General features: G+C 38.6%; 1 protein-coding gene across 1 annotated transcript in view; it reads left to right on the plus strand.

Moving 5' to 3' along the window:
* The first annotated feature begins 18,832 nt into the window (after positions 1-18,832).
* Positions 18,833-24,668, plus strand: part of WDR19 (WD repeat domain 19) — an 83,687-nt gene continuing 77,851 nt past the window's right edge. The window contains exons 1-3 of the mRNA XM_030881051.2: positions 18,833-18,887; positions 21,213-21,304; positions 21,589-21,654. Of these exons, the coding sequence (XP_030736911.2) occupies positions 18,882-18,887; positions 21,213-21,304; positions 21,589-21,654 (164 nt within the window). The 5' untranslated portion in view covers positions 18,833-18,881. The remainder of the gene's footprint in view (positions 18,888-21,212; positions 21,305-21,588; positions 21,655-24,668) is intronic.

Genomic DNA, 24,668 nt, shown 5'->3' on the forward strand with positions numbered 1-24,668 from the left:
AAAATAAGCTTTATTGCCAACAAAATAGATAACCTAGATGAAATGGACAAATTTCTAGGAACACACAAATCACCAAAACTGACTCAAGAAGAAGTAAAAAGTCTAAACACGTCTATAACAAAGAGATTGAATCAATAATCAAAAACCCCTCAACAAAGAAAGTACAGAACCAGAATTTAGTAGAAATCGCTGGTGAAGTCTACCAAACATTAAAAGAAGAATTAACACGAATTCTTCTTAAACTCTTACAAAAAAATAGATAAGGAGTTAACACTTCCTAATTCCTTCTATAAGACCAGCATTACCTTGATACCTAAGCCAGACAAAGACAGATTATATACCATGACAAACTAAGATTTATTGCAAGAATGTGGGGATGATTCAACATATAAAAATCAGTTAATGCGGTATACCACATAATAGAATGCAGAGAACTCAGAAGAAACTAGAACAGTGATATGAAAATAAAGCTCTTTGTTATTAAAAAAAAAGAATGAAGGGAACATAAACATTATCATCTCAATTGATAAGAAAAAGCATTTGACAAAAATCAGTACCCTTTCATGGCACTCAGCAAATTAGGAAGAGAATGGAATTTCCTCAACCTGTTAAAAGGCATTCACGAAAAACCCACAGCTAACAGCATACTAAATGGTGAAAGATTGAAAGGTTTCCCTCTAAGATCAGGAAAATGTTCACTCCCACCACTGATAGTCAACATTGTACCAGAAGTTCTAGCCAGAGCAATTAGGCAAGAAAATAAATAAAAGGAATCGCAATTAGAAAGGAAAAAGTAAGACTCTCCATTTGCAGCTGACATGATCCTATGTATTAAAAATCCTAAAGAATACACACGAAAACTATTAGAGCTAATAAACAAATTCATTAATGTTGCAGGATACAAGATCAACACACAATTGTTAGTTGATTCCTATACACAGGCCCCCCCCCCAAAAAAAAGCTAAGATGGAAATTAAAACTAGTCCATTTACAATACTTGAAAATAAATCTAACCAAGGAGGTGCAAGCCTTATACATTGAAAACTACTAAACATTGCTGAAAGAAATTAAATAAGACCTAAATAAATGGAAGACATCTCATGTTCATGGTTTGGAAGACTTAAGATGGCAATACTCCACAAATTATAGATTCAATGTAATCTCTGTCAAAAGCCCAATGGCCTTTTTTTGCAGAAATGGAAAAGCTGATCCTAAAATTTGCGTAAAATTGCAAAGGACCCAAAAGAGCCAAAACAATCTTGAAAAAGAACAAAGTTGAAGGACTCACATTTCCTTATTTCAAAATTTATTGCAAAGCTACAGTAATCAAAACAATGTGGTACTGGTATAGGGATAAACATATAGACCAAAAGCATAAAATAGAAAGTCCAGAAATAAACTGTGGTCAACATATTATGGTCAATTCGTTTTCAACAAGGGTGCCAAGGCCATTCAATGGAGAAAATAGTCTCTTCAGGGATATTCATGTTCAAAAGAATGAATTTGGTCCTTACTTTACAACATATATAAATATTAAAGACATAAATATAAGAGCTAAAACCATAAAACTCTGAGAAGAAAACAGGCATAAATCCTCATGACCTTTGATTTGGCAATGATTTCTTAAATATGACATCAAAAGCACAAGCAACAAAAGAAAAAATAGATAAATTGGACTTCATCAAAATTAAAAGCCTCTATCAAAGGATACTATCAAAGTGAAAACCCACACAATGGGAGAAAATATTTGCAAATCATATATCTGATAAAAGTCTAGTATCCAGAATATATAAGGAACTCCTACACTCAACAAAAAGACAATCTAATTTTAAAATGGGCAAATGACTTGAATAGGCATTTCTCCAATGAAGATATATACAAATGGCCATCAAGCACATGAATAGATTCTCAACATCATTAGTTATTAGGGAAATGCAAATCCAAACAACAATAAGATACCACTTCACATCCACTAGGATGACTGTAATTTTAAAAACAGAAAATAAGTGTTGGAGAGGATGTGGAGAAATTACATAGCAAAGAAAATGGTAAACCAAGGTGGAGCTTCCAACATCAAGAAAGTGATTAAAAGAAGATGAAAGACTGAGGAATGAGGCCTTGAACTCAGTATGTCAGGTCTCCCCACTGAGTCTCTGGGCCTGAAGACAAGCAGAGCCTCTCTTAGGTGTTGAAGCATTTAAATGAAATTGGGCTAAAAGCTCATGTTTTATTAAATTGCCTCAGACTTGGTCATTTGTTTACTGAAATATAGGGAGGTTGAGTCAGCTTGATTACGTGGCAGGTACTGTGTGCTGAGTACATCATGTATATGTTCATACATTTAATCTTTACAGTAGCCCTATGAAGTAGATACGATTATTCCCACTTAATGATGTAGAAACTAACAGAGCCAAATTTAAAAACGAACCAGATGTGTATGACCTTAGAGCCTTTAACAAAAATCTATGCAAGATTGCCACATGAAGGTGAGTTCTGGCTGTCCTGATTACATAGGATGATGATACCTATTTGATGCCAAGGTTAGATATTGTGATAGTGTCCTCATCACATCTGTGCTACATTTGAAGCTTTTAAGGAGTAGAAACAGGCTGGGTAGTTCTGCCTATTACGTGCATGAGTGCATACACACACACACACACACACATGCAGAAACTGATCCTTACTAAGTACGTTTCTGTGGTGAGAGGACAAAAGCAGGGCATTTTAGTAAGGATGGCATATTTAATGTACTGGGTACAGAGAAGAATTGGTGCTGTCAATAGAGTGAAGAGCAGGGATGCTGAGTAGAGCAGTAATGAGTGGAAATGAGAAGATGAGCCATTAGTAGAAAGTCATGAATCCATTATTAGAAGTTTAGTATAATTTAATAGAGACAAATGCTTAAAAATTCTAAGGCTATGAGGAAGATGATTCTGTAGTTATGATGTATTAGTCAGGGACCAATCAGGAGACAGAAACCACACAATAATTTGAACAGGGGAGGTTTGATATAAAGAATTAAATGCTATAATAGAGGACTGAACTCACAAAGGATCGGCTGGTTATTAAGATTTGGAATTTGATCCTGCCCTATTTGCAAGCTAGTAAATTATCCTGTTATTGTTTCATGGATGCTGGCGGAAGACACAAAACTCCTGGATCAGAGAAAAAGGACTTTATTACTCAAGGCGTAGAAAGCAGTATGACTGTCATCTTTGGGTTAATTCCCCTTGCCTCCCAAGTCCCACATGAGCAACATGGAAGATCCCAGGTAGGAAATTCCCTGACTTGGGGAATCCACTGCTTTTGTAGTAAATGGTAGGCAAACCTGAATTTAAACTATGTCTCAAATTTTAAAATTAACGTGTAGCATCTAATATTCCTTCCATGATCTGATTCCCTTGTCCAGCCCCAATTAAACTTCAGATTCAGAAGTTCAACAGAGACATGGAGGTACATCTCACGTTCTACCTAAACGTCAATTGAGAGAGCGATAAAGGATGTTCTTTTCCTTTTCTGCATGAACTAACAATAACAACAAAATCTATTGTGGCCATCTTAGACTGTGTCATACCAGCCTATGGACCCTTCCTTGGAGAAATGAAAAAGAAAAGAAAAGAAAATGAGTGACTAAATAATAGAAGAAAAAAGAAAGAACATGGCAATGGGGAAAAAATGGTTTACAGGGGTTATTATGAAGTTGAACAGAGAAGGGGGAAATAAAGAATAGGGAAGGGGGAAATAAAGAATAGGGAACAAACTGTCAAGATTTACAAGGCTTTTGAAAGTAAAAACAACAGCCCTTGAAAAATGTATACTCTTTACGAGTAACTTCAACCTAAAGTACCATCTGATTTTGTTGCCAAGCCAATTTAAAAGTAGGTAAGAGAATCAGAATGAATGACTGTAAAATTAATCTAATTCAGATAAAAACATACTAGGGACTTCCTTTGTGGTCCAGTGGTTAAGAAGCCACCTTCCAATGCAGGGGATGTGGGTTCAATCCCTGGTCAGGGGAACTAAGATCCCACATGCCTCGGGGCAACTAAGAGAGCCCGTGCGCTGCAACAAAGACCCAGCTCAGCCAAAATATAGTTTTTTTTTAAATTAGAAAAAAAAAAGTAATTTAAATTTCATTTTAAAAAAGCATTTTCCTATCCTAATAATGTGATCTAAAGCCATTAGGTGGAATATGACAAGGATGGCACCTGCAGTGGTGCTGAGGGACGTCATGGTAGCCCCATGTGAGGTATTGGAGTCCAAGTGGGGTGAAGAGGGCATCCTACAGAGGAGAGGGATGGCCTGGGGTAGGGTGTCAGACCCCAAGCAAGGTAAGGAGGGTAACCACACAGGGAGCAGCCTGGCATTAGAAAGTCAGAGCCTGAGCAGTGAGGAAGGTGTGTGTGAGGATGATGACACATAATGAAAGTCTGGAAAGAGGACTTAGAGCCCAGCAGGGAGGCGTGGGCATCTGGGCAGAGAGGGAATGGGGGCAGGGATTAGAGAGTGTTTGCATACAAGAGTGTGATGTTGTGACTTATAATAAGAAATGTGTATCACTATTTGTCTTCCAGTTTCTGGCAGCCTCCTAAAACCCTTGGAATTTCCTGAGCTGAGGGCGATCAGGGTGTCTTGTGTGTGTTAATGAGGTAACTTTCCGAAAGCACCTAAGGATGGAGGTCTGTTGCCAGGAGAACCAACTTAGTGATTAGAGGGTTGGAATTTTCAGTCCCACCTCCTTTACCTCAGGGGAGGGGAGAGAGGCTAGAAGTTGAATTAATCACCAATGGCCAATGATTTAACCAATCGTGCTTTGTAATGAAACCTCCATAAAAACCCAAAGGGATGGAGAACTTCTGGGTTGGTGAACACGTGGAGATTTGAGGAATGGAATGCTCAGCAACGACTGGAAGCTCTGAACCCTTTCTCCATACCTTGCCCTATGCATCTCTTCCACCTGGCTGTTGCTGCATTATATCCTTTTATAAACTGGTAAATAAAATGTTCCTGTGAGCAGCTCTAGCAAATGGATGGAACCTAAGGAGGAGGTTGTTGAAACCTCCAATCTATAGCTATTTGGTCAGAATCACAGGTGACGCCTGGGCTTGAGATTGGTATTAGGAGTGTGAAGGTGGGTGAGTAGGGGGTAACAGTCTAAGGACTGAGCCCTTAACCTGTAGGATCTGCCGGGATATTTCCAGGTAGTGTCAGAGTTGAGTTGAATTGCAAGACACCCAGCTGATATCAGAGAATTGCTTGGTGGTGTGGAAAAACCCTGCAGACATTGGAATTGGTCCCAGAACTATTAAAGGGGATTAATCAAATTAGTGATTATATTAAGGATAATGAAAGACCAGATTCTCACTGTTGGAGGAGAGAGTTATGAATACAGAAAAGGGAAGAAAAACTAGAATGAACACTGTAGTGTTGAATTGGAATTGGGCACATTAGTATGAACTCAGTTTTCAAGATAGATTTAGATAGATGATAGATAGATAATAAACAGATAAATAGATATATTCCCTAGCTCAGTCCACAGAGAGTCTGGGAATAACAGTGATCACATCTTGTGCCCAGATCTTGACTTCTAAACATCACTTTCTACCAAAAGGAATGATGGATCCTTGGGCAAATGGCTGGTTCCAGAGTTGAGGCAGGGAAAATACATGGTGAACCTGGAACATCTTATTGTTCCAGTAAACAAGGCTGTGCTCAAAGAATGTTGGGGACATAGCAAAAGTACACAGAAGTCAGCTTCAAGGGGCTTCCACTGGCCAAAATGGAGCCAATTTAAGCATAAAAATAAATGAGAATAATGAATTATATCCCTTTGAATAACACAGGAATCCATACAGGCATAAATAAACACACAAACTGAAAGTTTGATGAGGAACAAGATATTTACATGGTTCTAAGATATCTTCCCCCCAAAATATTCATTTATTACAAAGGGCAAAGGATAACTTTACAGGTAAGAAGCCTGGCAGATACCACTTTAGTCAAGTGATCAAACTGAAAATCATCAGTAATGGGACAAATCAAAATCTTATGCCACATGATAGAATGGGATGAGAAGAACACAGCATTACTTCTGTGATACTCCTGCCGAAAATGCATAACATGAATCTAATCATGAGAAAATATCAGACGAAGTAAAATTGAGGGTCATTCTACAAAACAACTAGCCTGGAATTTTCAAACATGTTGATTGAGTAGCTATACCAGATTGAAGACTAAAGAAAAATGGCAATTAAATGCAATGCATGATCCTGGATTGAATTCTTTCACTGTAAGCAACATTATAGAGGCAACTGTCAAAAGTTGAATGGTTTTGTGAATTAGATGATAGTAATGTATCAATGTTAACTTCTTGATTTTTATGGTTGTATTGTGATTTTGTAGATAACTGTCTTTGTAGGAAATACAATGTATTCTGGGGTGATGGGCCATCATGCTGGCAACCTACTCTCAAAACAATTCGGGGCAGGAGTCGGGGCAGGGGGGTGTTACTTTTCTGTAACTCTGATTGTTTCAAAATTTGGGAAAGTGGTTTTTAAAAAGTAGGCCCATTTTAGGCTTAACACATGTTCACTGTGTTCTAGGCCTCTTCCTTCCAGTCTTCCACAAAGCAAATTTCTTGCCTTCCTCAGATGTATAGGAAACATTAGTGGAGTAGAAAATCATCTACAAGTAGTTGATTATTGAAAACTGCACATCTGATCTCAGATTTGCCAATGATAGCTTCTCCGCATATAACTCCATCAATATGAGATCGATTTTATGAAAATGATCCATATTGCAAATGAAGCAGACAAAATTCAGTTTTCCATTTCTTCCTTCCAAGAAATTCTTAGAAATTCTTCCTTCCCTGTGGAAGAGATTAGATAAAGTGAGTGAAGGCATGGAAAAAAATGCTGAAACCTTTGAAATGAGTAGCATATATTGTACACATTAACTAGGAAGATGAAAAGGTGTTTTATATTCAGGGATAGCCTTAGGGTTTGAAAGACCTGATGTAACCAGAGTGTTTTAGGGCCTTAGCTCTGTGTTATATTAGTGGTCCTCCTATAGATAGAAGTATCAGCTAGAAGAAATCTAAGGGCAGGTCTCGAGTCCCTGACCACTTCTGCCCTGTAAGTCTGATCCTGTGTGTTTATCATAGAATGTTGTAGTGTAACAGTTACATTACTTATCCATTATTTTCACTCTTTCAGAATAGTAACTTTTCACTTTCAAATAGTAACTTTTCCCTTGGTTCCAAATATATCCCATCCGCTTGGCATTTTTAAATACCATAGGATATCTTTTTCTTTTTTTTAAGAAAAATTCACATTTCTGGTGTGTTTTCAAGAAAAATCTTGACGTCTACAGCTACTTAAGACAATATTCACATTTCTCAACCCTACTACTCTGATTTTTCCTATTCTTTTTATTTTCCTTAATTTCTTTCCTTCCCTTTGGCATGCTTCTCCTCTGCCCTTTTAGAGAAAGCATTATTTTCAATGATTTACCCTTGGAGGACAGGTCCATCCAGAAGTTTTAAAATCACTAACACTAAGGGACTTCCCTGGTGGTGCAGTGGTTAAGAATCCACCTGCCAATGCAGGGGACACGGGTTCCATCCCTGGTCCAGGAGGATCCCACATGCCACGGAGCAGCTAAGCCCGTGTGCCACAACTACTAAGCCTGTGCTCTACAGCCCGTGAGACAAAACTACTGAGCCCGCGCACCTAGAGCCCGTGCTCCATAACAAGAGAAGCCACCGCAGTGAGAAGCCCACGCACAACAACAAAGAGTAGCCCCCGCTCTCCACAACTGGAGAAAGCCTGCGTGCAGCAACAAAGACCCAATGCAGCCAAAAAATAAATAAATAAAAATTTAAAAAAATAAAGACATAATATTTTTAAAAAATCACTAATAATTGAGACAAGGGATACCCTTTGGTCACTGCATGCTCCTCACTGAGGACCTAAACACCCAATTTAAAAAAAATTCAAATCCCCAGATACAGTATATTCTTAGGTATATTCAGAATATAGGTAAGTGAGAGCTTCTACCTAAGGCTCTTTATGAAACAAACAAAAAGCCTGGATCGTGTGATTAGGTAGATTCAATAGTTGTTTTATGACAAGGTTTAATCTGATTTTCAGAAAAGCTAGTTTTGTTTATCAAGAAAATCACATTAAATGTAAAGATTCAATGTGCATAGGCTTTTTTTTTAATTAAGTCAAAATTCATGTAACATAATATCCATTTTAAAGTGGACGATTCAGTAGTATTTAGTATATTCATATGGTTGTGTAACCACCACCTCTGTCTAGTTCCAAAACATTTTCATAAGCCCAAAAGAAAACCCTGTAGCCACTAAGAAATAACCTCCCACCCCTCCTTTCCCCAGCTCCTGGCAACCACCAATCTGCATCCCAGCTCTGTGGATTTACCTATTCTGGGTATTTCATGTAGAATAATACAATACGTGACTTTATGTCAGGCTTCTTTCACTTGGCATATTTTCAAGATTCCTCCATTTTGTAGCATGAAATGTAGCAACACTTCATTCCTTTTTATTTTGGAACAATATTCCATTGTATGTGTATACCAAAATTTGGTTATCCTTTCATGAACATTTGGGTTGTTTCTACCTTTTGGCTAATGTGAATAGTGCTGCTATGAACATATGTGTACAAGTATTTGTTTGAATCCCTGTGTTTAATTCTTTGGGGTATATACCTAGGAGTGGGATTGCTGATTCATATAAGTAATTCTATGTTTAACTTTTTAAGGAACCATCAAACTGGTTTCCAGAGCAACTGAGCCATTTTACATTAGTGAGCATAGGCTTTTACCAGAATTAGCTCTCCACTTTCAGAAACAAAACAGGCGTTCCATCTGCTGTTTTACATTTGGCATACTGGTCCAAATGTAAATAAACGAATGGTTCTCACCTCTGTACACCACAGAATTAGAGAGAGACAGAGCAGGAAAGAAATAAAAGATAGGCTTCATCTCTAGAAATTCTGTTTCAATAAATCTGGGTTGAGCCTGAGCCACCCCGGGTGACCCCCAAGTCATTCTAATGGCAGTCAGGATTAAGAACTACAATATGAACTCCGGAGAGTAATACAAAACATTTCCCCTAGAGAATAGGAATCATTAAATTGTCATGGACCCAGAACTAATTTTTTGTTTGTTTGGTTTGGTTTTTTTTTTTTTTATAGCTCTGCATTGGAGTATAATTGCTTCACAATACTGGTTTAGTTTCTGTTGCACAACAAAGTGAATCAGCCATATGCTTACACATCCCATAGCCCCTCTCTCTGAGCCTCCCTTCCATCCTCCCTATCCCACCCCTCTAGGTCATCGCAAAGCACTGAGCCGATCTCCCTGTGTTATGCTGCTGCTTCCCGCAAGCAAACGATTTTACATTCTGTAGTGTATGATGTAGTGTTGATGCTACTCTCACTTCGCCCCAGCTTCGCCCCCCTACCCCATGTCCTCAAGTCCATTTTCTATGTCTACCTCTTTAATCCTGCCCTGCAACTAGGTTCATCAGTACCATTTTTTTTTTTTTTTTTTAGATTCCACATATATGCGTTAGCATACAGTATTTGTCTTTCTCTTTCTGACTTACTTCACTCTGGATGACAGACTCTAGGTCCACCCACCTCACTACAAATAACTCAATTTTTTTTTTTTAATATCTTTATTGGAGTATAATTGCTTTACAACGGTGTGTTAGTTTCTGCTTTATAACAAAGTGAATCAGTTATACATATACATATGTTCCCTTATCTCTTCCCTCTTGCGTCTCCCTCCCTCCCACCCTCCCTATCCCACCCCTCTACGTGGTCACAAAGCACCGAGCTGATCTCCCTGTGCTATGCGGCTGCTTCCCACTAGCTATCTATTTTACGTTTGGTAGTGTATATATGTCCATGCCACTCTCTCACTTTGTCACAGCTTACCCTTCCCCCTCCCCATATCCTCAAGTCCATTCTCTAGTAGGTCTGTGTCTTTATTCCTGTCTTACCCCTAGGTTCTTCATGACATTTTTTTTTCTTAAATTCCATATATATGTGTTAGCATACGGTATTTGTCTTTCTCTTTCTGACTTACTTCACTCTGGATGACAGACTCTAGGTCTATCCACCTCATTACAAATAGCTCAATTTCGTTTCTTTTTATGGCTGAGTAATATTCCATTGTATAAATGTGCCACATCTTCTTTATCCATTCATCTGTCGATGGACATTTAGGTTGGTTCCATGTCCTGGCTATTGTAAATAGTGCTGCAGTGAACATTGTGGTACATGTCTCTTTTTGAATTATGGTTTTCTCAGGGTATATGCCCAGTAGTAGGATAGCCAGGTCATATGGTAGTTCTATTTTTAGTTTTTTAAGGAACCTCCATACTGTTTTCCATAGTGGTTGTATCAATTTACATTCCTACCAACAGTGCAGGAGGGGAATTCCCTTTGCACCACACTCTTTACAGCATTTATTGTTTCTAGATTTTTTGATAATGTCCATTCTGACCAGCATGAGGTGATACCTCATTGTAGTTTTGATTTGCATTTCTCTAATAATTAGTGATGTTGAGCATCTTTTCATATGCCTCTTGGCCATCTGTATGTCTTCCTTGGTGAAATGTCTATTTGGGTCTTCTGCCCATTTTTTAACTGGATTGTTTGTTTTTTTGATATTGAGCTCCATGAGCTGTATGTATATTTTGGAGATTAATCCTTTGTCTATTGTTTAATTTGCAAATATTTTCTCCCATTCTGAGGGTTGTTTTTTTTGTCTTGTTTATGGTTTCCTTTGCTGTGCAAAAGCTTTTAAGTTTAATGAAGTCCCATTTGTTTATTTTTGTTTTTATTTCTGTTACTCTAGGAGGTGGGTCATAAAAGATCTTGCTGTGGTTTATGTCAAAGAGTGTTTTTCCTATGTTTTCCTCCAGGAGTTTTATAGTGTCTGATCTTACCTTTAAGTCTTTAATCCATTTGGAGTTTATTTTTTGTGTATGGGATTAGGTAGTGTTCTAATTTCATTCTTTTACATGTATCTGTCCAGTTTTCCCAGCACCACTTATTGAAGAGGCTGCCTTTTCTCCATTGTATGTTCTTGCCTCCTTTGTCATAAATTAGGTGCCCATATGTGCATGGGTTTATCTCTGGGCATTCTATCCTGTACCATTGATCTATATTTCTGTTTTTGTGCCAGTATTATACTTCTTGATTACTGTAGCTTTGTGGAATAGTTTGAAGTCGGGGAGCCTGATTCATCCAGTTCCGTTTTTCTTTCTCAAGGTTGCTTTGGTTACTCGGGGTCTTTTGTGTTTCCATACGAATTGTAAAATTTTTTGTTCTAATTCTGTGAAGAATGCCATTGGTAGTTTGATAGGGATTGCACTGAATCTGTAGATTGCTTTGGGTAGTATAGTCATTTTCACAATATTGATTCTTCCAATCCAATAACATGGTATATTTCTCCATCTGTGTCATCTTTGATTTCTTTCATCAGTGTTTTATAGTTTTCTGAGTACAAGTCTTTCGCCTCCTTAGGCAGGTTTATTCCTAGGTATTTTATTCTTTTTGTTGCAATGGTAAATGGGAGTATTTCCTTAATTTCTCTTTCTGTTTTTCATTGTTGGTGTATAGGAATGCCAGAGATTTCTGTGCGTTAATTTTGTATCCTGCAACCTTATCAAATTCACTGATTAGTTCTAGTAGTTTTCTGGTGGCATCTTTAGGATTTTCTATTTATACTATCATGTCATTGGCAAACAGTGACAGTTTTACTTCTTCTTGTCCAATTTGTATTCCTTTTATTTCTTTTTCTTCTTTGATTGCCATGACTAGGACTTCCAAAACTATGTTGAATAAGAGTGGCGAGAGTGGACATCCTTGTCTTTTTCCTGATCTTAGTGGAAATGCTTTCAGTTTTTCACCATTGAGTATGATGCTTGCTGTGGGTTCGTCATATATGGCCTTTATTATGTTGAGGTAGTTTCCCTCTATGCCCATTTTTTGGAGAGTTTTTATCATAAATGGGTGTTGAATTTTGTCAAAAGCTTTTTCTGCATCTATTGAGATGATCATATGGTTTTTATTCCTTAATTTGTTAATGTGGTGTATCACATTGATTGATTTGCGTATATTGAAGAATCCTTGCATCCCTGGGATAAATCCCACTTGATCATAGTGTATGATCCTTTTAATGTGCTGTTGGATTCTGTTTGCTAGTATTTTGTTCAAGATTTTTGCATCTATGTTTATCAGTGATATTGGTCTATAATTTTCTTTTTTTGTGTGATATCTTTTTCTGGTTTTGGTATCAGGGTGATGGTGGCTTCATAGAATGAATTTGGGAGTGTTTCTCCCTCTGCAATTTTTTGGAAGAGTTCGAGAAGAATGGGTGTTAGCTATTCTCTAAATGTTTGATAGAATTCGCCTGTGAAGCCATCTGGTCCTGGACTCTTGTTTGTTGGAAGATTTTTAATTACACTTTCAATTTCATTATTTGTGATAGGTCTGTTTGTATTTTCCTGTTTATATTTTTTTGATGCTCTGTCCATTGGTGAAAGTGGGGTGTTAAAGTCCCCTACTATTATTGTGTTATTGTCGATTTCCCCTTTCATTGTTGTTAGCATTTGCCTTATGTATTGAGGTGCTCTTATGTTGGGTGCATAAATATTTACAATTGTTATATCTTCTTCTTGGGTCCTTTGATCATTATGTAGTGTCCCTCCTTATCTCTTATAACAGTCTTTATTTTAAAATCTATTTTATCTGATATGAGTATTGCTACTCCAGCTTTCTTTTGATTTCCATTTGCATGGAATATATTTTTCCATCCCTTCACTTTCAGTCTGTATGTGTCCCTAGGTCTGAAGCGGGTCTCTTGTAGACAGCATATATATGGGTCTTGTTTTTTGTATCCATTCAGCCAGTCTGTGTCTTTTGGTTGGGGCATTTAATCCATTTACATTCAAGGTTATTATCAATATGTATGTTCCTATTACCATTTTCTTAATTGTTTTGGGTTTGTTTTTGTGGGCCTTCTTCTTCTCTTGTGTTTCCCACTTAGAGAAGTTTCTTTAGCATTTGTTGTAAAGCTGGTTTGGTGGTGCTGAATTCTCTTAGCTTTTGCTTGTCTGAAAAGCTTTTGACTTCTCCATTGAATCTAAATGAGATCCTTGCTGGGTAGAGTAATCTTGGTTGAAGGTTTTTCTCTTCCACCACTTTAAGTATAACCTGCCACTCCCTTCTGGCCTGCAGTTTCTGCTGAAAAATCAGCTGATAACCTTATGGGGATTCCTTTGTATGTTATATTTTGTTTTTCCCTTGCTGTTTTTAATATTTTTTCCTTGAATTTATTTTTTGTTAGTTTGATTAATATGTGTCTTGGTGTGTTTTTCCTAGGTTTTATCCTATATGGGACTCTCTGTGCTTCCTGGACTTGGGTGACTATTTCCTTTCCCATGTTAGGGAAGTTTTCAACTATAATCTCTTCAAATATTTTCTCAGACCCTTTCTTTTTCTCTGCTTCTGGGACCCCTATAATTTGAATGTTGGTGCATTTAGGGTTGTCCCAGAGGTCTCTGAGATTGTCTTCTTTTCATTCTTTTTTCTTTATTCTGCTTCTCAGCAAATATTTCCACTATTTTGTCTTCCAGCTCACTTATTCATTCTTCTGCCTCAATTATTCTGTTACTGATTCCTTCTAGTGTATTTTTCATTTCAATTATTGTGTTATTCATCTCTGTTTGTTCTTTAGTCCTTCTAGATCTTTGTTAACATTTCTTATATTTTCTCAGTCCATGCCTCCATTCTATTTCCGAGGTTCTGGATCAACTTTACTATCATACTCTGAATTCTTTTACAGGTAGATTGCCTATTTCTTCTTCATTTATTTGGTCTTGTAGGTTTTTACCTTGCTTCTTCATCTGTGATGTATTTTTTTGCTGTCTCTCTTTTTTTTTTTTATGAGTGGGATTGTGTTCCTGTTTTACTGGTTGTTTGGCCTGAGGCTTCCAACACTGGAGTTTGTAGTCTATTGGGTAGAGCTGGGTCTTGGTACTGAGATCAGGACCTCTGTGAGACCTCACTCTGATGAATATTCCCTGGGATCTGAGGTTCTCTGTTAGTCCAGTGGTTCGGACTTGGAGCTCCCACCGCAGGAGCTTTGGCCCAACCCCAGGCTCGTGAACCAAGATCCTGCAAGCTGCCTGGAGTGGCAAAAAAAAAAAATAACAAAGTAAAAAATAAAATTACTCTAGGAAACTAACAGATATGTTAGGAAGAGTATAAAGATTAAAATAGAGATGAATCAACAACCAGAAGGTACATGAGTACCACAATAGTAAAAAAGAGGAGGAGGGAAAAGAAAAAAAAAGGGAGGGGGGAAGACCTTGGCTGTGGAGGGTGGGTCCTAAGCAAGGGCGAGGTTTGGGTGGAGGGCAGGGCCAATGCTTAGGACCCACAGGGCTGGAAAAGGCCCTGGGGGATGTGGGGGGTGTGGCTTAGGCTCAAGGAACAGAAGGGGCCCAGTTGTGCCCTTCCCCTGGTCTCAGAGGTCAGGGGACCTCACCTGGGAGCCCAGCAGGCTTCCCAGGATGAGTGGACAAGGCCAGCGCCCTCTGCTCCTCTCCCGCTCCTCCTGGAGGGCTCCTCCCGCCTGCCTCTCCTCATCTTCCTAGCCTCCCTCCTGTTGCCCCCAGGACCCACACGGCCTGTATGGGGCTTTGGAGGGGGCAGTACTGGCTTGGTAGCTCAGCAGGCTCCCTGGCCTGGTGGGCCAGGCGATCACCCTCTACTCCTCTCCCCCTCTTCCCGGAGAGTCCCTCCCACCTGCCTCTCCTGATCTCCCCGGTCTCAGGGGCACCTATCCCCCCTGGGCTCCACTTCTCCTACCCCCTCAGTCTCCCTACACCACACTGGTTCACTTTGGGGTTCCTCCCGTCTCCATGGGCAGCAGAGTCCCCCACCAGTGGCCGGCAGGTGCCCTAGTTGTGGGGAGATGATAACTCCATGTCTTCCTACACAGCTATCTTGACTCCATCTCCCAGAACTAATTTTAATTTCTTAATTTCCTTGGCTATTTGATTCATAGCCATGTATCTGCATCTAGAATCATGCTTGGCACAGAACTAGACAAAAATAATTGGCTTAATTTTGAATATTCAATTATATATATATATTTTTTAAATAAATAAATTTATTTATTATTTATTTATTAATTTTTGGCTGCTGTTGGGTCTTTGTTGCTGTGCACGGATTTTCTGTAGTTGCAGCGAGCAGGGGCTACTCTGTTGTGGTGTGTGGGCTTCTCATTGCAGTGACTTCTCTTGTTGCAGAGCACAGGCTCTAGGCGTGTGAGCTTCAGTACTTGTGGCTCGCAGGCTCCAGAGCGCAGGCTCAGTAGTTGTGGCGCACAGGCTTTGTTGCTCCGTGGCATGTGGGATCTTCCTGCACCAGGGCTCAAACCTGTGTCCCCTGCGTTGGCAGGTGGATTCTTAACCACTGTGCCACCAGGGAAGCCCCAGATATTATTTTTGAATACACTGTCTTTCTCTAGTTATTGTTAGGCTTATTAGACTTCCTTTCTATATAATTTTTGTTTTATTTATTTATTTATTTTTGGCTGTGTTGGGTCTTTGTTTCTGTGCGAGGGCTTTCTCTAGTTGCGGCGAGCGGGGGACACTCTTCATCGTGGTGCATGGGCCTCTCACTGTTGCGGCCTCTCTTGTTGCGGAGCACAAGCTTCAGATGCGCAGGCTCAGTAGTTGTGGTTCACGGGCCTAGTTGCTTCACGGCATGTGGGATCTTCCCAGACCAGGGCTCGAACTCCTGTCCCCTGCATTGGCAGGCAGATTCTCAACCACTGTGCCACCAGGGAAACCCTCTATATACTGTTGGTAGGAAATTATTTCCTCAAATGGCTATCATTTTAAAGTTTGGAAGTGTAAATGATAAACTGGAGGCAAATTATAAGATGATCAAACAATATTGGCATTTCCTGGAAGTGTAGTATGCAATAAAAACTTTCTGAATTTATATCTATTTATCTTTAAAATCTGAATTCCACCTAAATTTCCTAGTTTCTTTATCTGTACTTAGTGTTAAGTGTCATTATTTTCCATCCCCAATCCCATGCTATCCCGCTTTCTCTTCACCTTGGAAGCTCTCCTCTTTCTCTCTTTGGAAAAACGTTTTTCTGATATTATAACAAGTTATGTTATTCATTTTTCTCAATATCCGTTTGAGAAGCTTCATACCATTTTTACCCAGATTCTGGCAAATACTTTCTCATAATGCCATACTTTTCCAGATAAATTAGAGGTTCCTGAAGATTACTATAATAACATATTTATTTATACTTAAATAAGGAATCAATTTTAAGTTGTATAGTTCATTTTAAAAAATAGCTCTGTGCACTCTAGAATTACCCCTTCCCATAGATTGTATAACAGATTGGCTAACTCTTCAGTGAATCTCTCCCCACAAATGGACACCAGATCCTTTCCCAGATGTACAGGTTTAATCATGTTCCTGGTTCTTAAATTTTAGAATGGGAAGCTGTATTTCTCTTCTTTCCCAAATATTTTACATAAAATTTTGTATTTAGGTAAGGATACACATATTTCCAAGGTTACAAAAACTTCCAGAAGAATACCACAACTAAAAATATTTTTTATCAATTTTCAAGTTCCATTATAGATAATAAAAGTGAAGCTTAGGTGGAGTTCCCTGGCAGTCCAGTGGTTAGGACTTGGCACTTTCACTGCCATGACCCAGGTTCAATCCCTGGTTGGGGAACTAGGATTCTGCAAGCCAAGGTGCAGCCAGAAAAAAAGAAAAAAAAGAAAGAAAAGTGAAGCTGATAATTATTGCTACAATGGCAATCATATTACAGTATGTAAATGCGTCAAATTAACATGTTGTACACCTTAAATCTATACCACGCTATATGTCAAATATATGTTTCAATTAAAAAAAAAGTGAAGCTGAGAAAGTTAAGTACATAATCTGTTACTAACTGGTTGTTACTGGGTTCAAATCAGTTTGTCTGCATCTTCCACCTTGTACCTCATTACCTCTAAGTATCCTTTCTCTTTTATCCACCTGTTGAAATCCTGCCTATTCTGTTAGCCTAATGAGAAAAACAGAGTAATAAAAAACAAAAAACTAGGCAATAATTAGGATCCCTGTTTTATCTAAAATAATACCAAATGCTCCTTGTGCTTAAAAATAATAAATTGAAAAGTGACTTTCAGAGGCATATACTTGGAAAAGATTTGTTGCTTTGTAAATTTAATCAACATAAAAAGGAATACAGACTGTTTTTAGTATAACACGTAGGACAAAAAAGTGTAATCCACAGATGGGCATAATCAGCATCACCTGAAAATGTGTTAGAAATGCAAATCCTCCACATCAACCCCAGAAGGACTAAATCAGAGACTCCAGGTGGAACCAAGCAATCTGTGTTTCAACAGGCCCTCTAGGTGAGTCTGACACCCACTAAACCTACCAGATACACAGTAAAGTTAGAGAACCAATTTTTGTAAATGATTCAGCCTCAGAAGCAGTGGAAGGAGTGGAAAAAGTTGATTTTCTTGGTATGGGGAAACTAAAATTATTAGGATTGTACGCTTTTCTACTGCTCAGTACTAAGCACCCTAATAAATGTGTTATATTATTTGACCTAAATAAATGTGTTAAATACACACATAAATACCATAATTATAAATACATAGTAAAATTGGTATACATAGGGGCAAAAAATAGAGGGAAATATGCCCCCCCAAATTAATATGTTGATGTGGGATTTTTGTTTTCTTTTTAACTCATTCTCTCATATCAGGTAAACATAATACATAGAAATTTGTATGCTTTTCCCCTGTTAATTGGTCTTATGTCAGTTTAATTCTCAGGCCCCAAAGGTAAAGGTAAAATTTTGTCTCACATTCCCGAAATCTAAAAAAGTCCCATTCACTCTGTTTTAAATACTACAAGGACAATTTCTGAATTTCTACTTCTCTAACCTTTTTCTCCTTCACTCAGTCACCTATTAAAAACATCTCCCGGGGCTTCCCTGGTGGCGCAGTGGTTGAGAGTCCGCCTGCCAATACAGGGGACACGGGTTCGTGCCCTGGTCCGGGAGGATCCCACATGCCGCGGAGCGGCTGGGCCCGTGAGCCATGGCCGCTGAGCCTGCGCGTCCGGAGCCTGTGCTCTGCAACGGGAGAGGCCACAACAGTGAGAAGCCCGCGTACCGCAAAAAAAAAAAAAAAAAAAAAATCTCCGTTTAAATGTGCAGGTCTTGCACCCAAATTTAAACATCTGAAGATACAAATATATCCCCAGCAGAAATCAGTCTTCAATTTTAACATCCCTTGAATAGCTTCAGAGTGATCTCTTTGCGTGGATTGCTTAAGAGTATTGCCCCATGAACCAACTCCCCCCTCCTTTTATCCACACTCAGTTCCTTTCTTTTCTTGAAATTCTCAGCGCCCTCCTCTGGCTACTATTGACTTCTTAGCAGCCGGGGCCGAAATTTACGCAGGCGCTTTCCAACGTCTCATAGAGTCAGCCTCCCCTGGGTCGCATCCAATCAGGGCCCAGCCAGAAAGCAAGGGCGCTGCAAACCCTCGCGAGGTTCAACTTCTCTGGGCCTTGCTTCTCGGGCTTCACGTGATCTCAGTCCACACCTCCCGCTCTTCTTCGCGGAGGTCGCCGCTAGGCACTGTTTTCAGCTGGCGCTCGCTGATTGGCCATTGCTCGCGCAGTCTCCTGGGAGACGGGAACGCGGTAGCCTTCTTGAAGGAGACTGCGTGCGCCTGCGCACTTGCCAGATCGCGCGGCTGCTCGAGCTTTGAGATGAAGGTAAATAACTTACGAACCCCGGGGGAGCGGGAAGAAGCCCGCCAAGAGTCGCTTTGAGGATAGGAGCTTGTGATCTCCTTTCGTCCTCCCGAGTGCGTGAGAAGTGGGGAAGGGAGCGCAGGGGCGAAGTTGAAGGAACAAGGGAATAGGAAGGAAAATTGAAGAGAAGGCGGGGAGGGAGGCCTCTCATTTCTGGGACCGCGGCTGGGGTTCGTGCTTTGGGGGAAGAGGGAACCCCGCCACGGCTGGAAATGAGCAGACTGGATCTGAAGAGAACCCAAACTTCGCACGGTAGAAAGAACGAGTTGTGTGAAAGCGCTTGGAGGGTCGCGGTGAAGTTGACTCGTTCGGGTGTCAGGAGCTGCCTCATTTATTGCAGCTAAACACCTGGCAAGCCGCGCGACTGCTCAGCGCCTTAAAACGAGTGAAAAGCCTGCGAAAAAATAATCCCAAATTGTATTGCCTGTGACTGGTGCAATTTACAGATCACCTGGTGGCGATGTACATTATTCACGGGGAAATCTGCACACGCAGGTCTCAAGCTCTAGAGCGTCATCCTCTGCACGCACGGTTTCTAGGCTTGGGCTTCTCGTGAACCCCATTCCCGGGTCACTGGCTACAGATCATTCACCCTTCGCTTTACCGAGCAATATCCCCTTACACACACACACCCCGGCCCTGATCCGGCAAAGAAATGGAAAGCTTAATTTTTATAAGTTCTGGTGGCTATTAATGTGGAGATTGCAGTTGACAGACTGGTAATCTTAACTCATTTCTAAAGCTCTTCACGACTTATGAAGTACCAGAAGTAAGGAGATATTATTATTCCTGGTTTACAGTTGAGAATTCTGTGTTTGAGGCAATTTAATCGACCTGCTTTAAGCCCTACAGCTAATAAATAAAAAGCCAAATATAAACGTTGGTATTCTGGTTGTGAAGCTAGCACCTTTTCTGGTCCATTGTATGTGTATGGAGTGTCTATAAACCTCCTTTGAAGAAAAATAGTTTATAAGGTCACAGCCAGAGGAGGTCTACCATGAAGCTGGTAAAATTCAAGTTTAGGGACCCCTCACTTCCATGCAGGGGTTCCAGGGCAATGTGGTCATAAAATTGCAAAAGTAAGATGCTTTTATACTCTTTTTTTCTTTAAGGGTGTCTTCATGCTTCACGAAACTTGGATGCACCTGTGATTTTAGCGCACCTGTTTTCAGTACAGGTGGATTTAATCTTTAACATAGTAAATGCCTGTGATTGCTGTTCAATTTTGACCATTTGAAGAGTTTTGTGTTGCTATTCAGACTGTCAAGCCACCTGCAGTAGTCTCTAAACTTCACATGCCTAGATATAGGCATCATTGTTTAACCTGTAATTTAACCTAATGTTAAAATCTACATTTATTCATCCCAAACTCTTAAGTTCCTAGATGTTCTAGATCAGCACTGTTTTGATATAAATATAATGTGAGCCAATGTAATTTAACAATCTTAGTAGCCAAATTAAAATGTTTTTAAAGAAACATGTAAGATTACTTTTCATAATATATTTTATTCTACCCAGTATATCCAAAATATTATCATTTCAACATGTAATCAGTATGAAAGTTATCAGTGAAGATAGTTTGCATTCTCTCCTTTATAGTCTTTGAAACCCCATGTGTAGTTTATATTTACAGCACATCTAAATTTGGACTGCCCACATTTCAAGTCCTCAATAAAATTCCAAGTCCACATGTGGTTTGTGGCTTCCATACTGGATACACAGTTCTTTATTGTCTAAGTGAAAAGAATGATTTTTCAGTTGAAAAAGTGTCCACCCAATAGCCAAATTAAACACTGAATGATAAAGTAAATGTAACTGATGGGGAAAGGAAAATAATAATTTTGAAGAAAATATAGACATTTTGTATTTCTATCAGAGTTAATATTTTTAATAGCAATTTTGTTAAATTTAATCTCCCCAAATCTATGCTATTAATAATTAGCTAAGTTCAAGTTTAAATTATTTAAATTTTTAATAGCTATAAAACACTAAAGCCATACATTTTTATAAAATTAATATTCGAAAACATTCAAAAGCAAAAACGTTATATAGTAAATGCTCCCATATGTATTGAGGTCCATACTTTACCGATCAGATTGTGATTATTTGGTTGGTTGGTTGATTGGTCATTTTGTTTGTTACATTGTTGACTTCTTTTGGGTAAGCTCTAGCATAAGCCTTCACCATCCTGAATCCTACTGTTTTCATTATCATGTTTTGACATCTTTTCTGACCAATGCTTAATTGTATGTTTTGAAAATACAGAAATTGTATTGTGTTTTTTAGCGTGTTTTCTCACTGCTAGAAAAGACTTGGCTTGGCACACCAATAAAGTTTACCTGGCAGAAAACATCAGGAAACTACCTTGCAGTAACAGGGTAAGAAATCAGTGAATGTTGGTAAATCGTCCTGACTCCAAATGGTTGTATGCCCACCTAACTACACTATCTGTTCAGTAGAAATTCTTGGGTGATGACTGAATGGTGGGAAAAGTAATATATTTCCATTAACATCACAATTCATAGAACCTTTTCCCTGGTAATAACTTTTTACATATAAATTATGAAACTATCGTGAGAAAATAAAATCAGTTGGGTGTATAAAAAAACTCTTTAGAGAAATAAACACTTAAATCGTATCTTTGTGTTCTGATTGCTTTTAGAGCTGATCATATTGTGAAAATCTTTGATCGCCATGGTCAAAAAAGAAGTGAAATCAACTTATCTGGGTAAGTACAGTGGTAGATCAAAAACTTTTTCAAGCTTTGTGGCCTAAAAAATAAAAAAACATTGTCTTAAAACTATAATCAAATAGAATTTTATAACTTATATCTAATGTGTATCTCCTCTTTTGCCTTCTCCATTTGCAAAGAGATTTGGTTTTTTATACCATAAACAGTTAATGAAATATGTATATGTATAGCATATGAATTAGAATTTAACGTTTATAAACACTCATACATTCACAGATAAGCTGTAAGACAGAATTATAAATGAGTCCATGTGAAATAATTCTTATTTAATTATAAACAAGCTTTAGTGTGTGTATATGCAGATAAGATAAGCCCATATGGCTGTAGTATTTCCTCTCTAATAATTACTTTCTGCATACTTCTTAAAGGACAAAGGCCTTATTTTATCTATTTTAAGGAAGTCATTCTAGATTACAGTAAGCATAACATAAGCATTTTTAATGATTCAGTGTTATCATTCCCTGTAGTAGTTATTTTACTGATAGTCTTAGTGGTTATTATGATGTGTAGAGTCCCTCACCTAAATGGTCTTATGCTGCCAGCCTTTTTAAATACACATCTGCTTTCTGCTTTTATCACCACCATCTTTGCAAATCAGGTTGCTTTACTTCTCTCCCATCCACCTAATGCCACCATTTTGGCATTTCCCATTGCTCTCTTTTTTTTATTATTATTAATTTTTATTGGAGTATAGTTGCTTTACAATGTTGTTAGTTTCTGCTGTACAGCAAAGTGAATCAGCTGTACGTATACATATAGCCCCTCTTTTTTGGATTTCCTTCCCATTTAGGTCACCACAGAGCATTGAGTAGAGTTCCCTGTACTATACAGTAGGGTCTCATTAGTTATCTATTTTATACATAGTAGTGTATATATATATGCCAATCCTAACCTCCCAATTCATCCCACCCCTGCTGCCCTTGGTATCCATATGTTTGTTCTCTACATCTTGTGTTTCTATTTCTGCTTTGCAAATAAGTTCATCTGTATCATTTTTCTAGATTCCACATATAAGCGATATTAAATGATATTTGTTTCTCTCTGACTTACTCTGTATGACAGTCTTTAGGTCCACCCTCTTCTCTTCAAATGGCACAATTTCATTCCTTTTTATAGCTGAGTAATATTCCATTGTATATATGTAGCACATCTTTATCCATTCCTCTGTTGATGGACATTTAGGTGCTTCCATGTCCTGGCTATTGTAACTAGTGCTGCAGTGAACATTGGGGTGCATGTATCTTTTGAATTATGGTTTTCTCCTGGTATATGCCCAGGAGTGGGATTGCTGGGTCATATGGTAGTTCTATTTTTAGTTTTTTAGGGAACCTCCATACTGTTCTCCATAGTGACTGTATCAGTTTACATTTCCACCAACAGTGTAGGAGGGTTCCCTTTTCTCCACACCCTCTCCAGCATTTGTTGTTTTTAGATTTTCTGATGATGCCCATTCTAACCGGTGTGAGGTGATACCTCATTGTAGTTTTGATTTGCATTTCTCTAATAATTAGTGATGTTGAGCGTCTTTTCATGTGTTTGTTGGCCATCTGTATCCCACTGCTCTCTTAATTGTTGCTTCTGGTTTCTCTATTCTAGGAAACAGAGGGCAAGCTAGTTATAATTATGTCTAAAAGTAAGAAGCACTTAGTAAAAGAACTTCTTTGAGTAAATTGTATGAGCTTTATTGCATAAAGCTCAGATAGATCTCTGTGACATCTATTTTGGTTACACAATGGCCTTATTTTTTTACTTATGAATTCTTTTTTGTTGTTGTTGTCGCTTTTGCGGTACGCGGGCCTCTCACTGTTGTGGCCTCTCCCGTTGCGGAGCACAGGCTCCGGATGCGCAGGCTCACCAGCCATGGCTCACGGGCCCAGCCGCTCCGCGGCATGTGGGATCTTCCCGGACCAGGGCACGAATCCGTGTCCCCTGCATCGGCAGGCGGACTCTCAACCACTGCGCCACCAGGGAAGCCCACTTATGAATTCTTTTGCTGTATTCATCATAGTTGAATTAGACTGACAAAAGATCTCCACATAAATAAAATGCCATTATATATTGTCTTTACTTGGCAGATGATTTTATCAACAATTTGAAAGCCTTCCTCTTCCACACTCTCAAAATCCTGAAAATATTATAGAAAATTGAGATCCCAAAACATATTTTATTTATTTTTTAATTTTTGGCCACACAGTGTGGCATGTGGGATCTTAGTTCCCTGACCAGGGATCGAACCCATGCCCCCTACATTGGGAGCATGGAGTCTTAACCACTGGACCACCAGGGAAGTCCCCCAGAACATATTTTAACAGTTCAAAGAATAAAATAACTTAAGTAATGCCCAGCTGTCTTAAATGTAAAGCTGAGTATGGCTTAGCCAATACCCAAGAACAGAGGGTCTCCAAATGAAATATAGCATCAGAGAAGGAAGGAAAGGTTAATCTTCAAGGAAGTTCTTAAATTATAATAGACATTTGGAGTAATTTTAAACAGTAAGAAACATGTTAAATAGAGCATTTCCTATTTATAACTATTTTGTTATCTTAATTGAATCACTCATTCTATTAAGATATGAAATAAAAATAAACTTTCTTACTATTTCAGAATTCAAGTCTTTCTTGTTGTTTGCAGTCCTACGTCTACCCAGCCTTGATCTGTTCAATACACAGTTTATCTAGATATAACATCACTTCTTATCAGTACCTACTTTTTCCCTCTGTAAATCTGAAATAACCTTTCGAAAGTTGATCATACAAATTTTCTCTTGATTCCAGGTGTGATTCCTTTCCAGAGGTGCTTGATGAGTTTGTTTTACCAAAGGGCCAGGCTCTTTATAGGTGTTGAGAAAATCTGCTAACTTATTAGGTATAATTATATTTAATATAGTATATGAAAATGATATTTAAAATGTTTCTGTTCCCTCAACAATGATATAATTGGTGTTAGTTTTATCTAGGCACTGAATGGTGAGTTATATTTCTCACTTTAGA

Source organism: Globicephala melas, chromosome 5 (assembly GCF_963455315.2).
Source record: "Globicephala melas chromosome 5, mGloMel1.2, whole genome shotgun sequence".
Lineage (NCBI taxonomy): Eukaryota > Metazoa > Chordata > Mammalia > Artiodactyla > Delphinidae > Globicephala > Globicephala melas.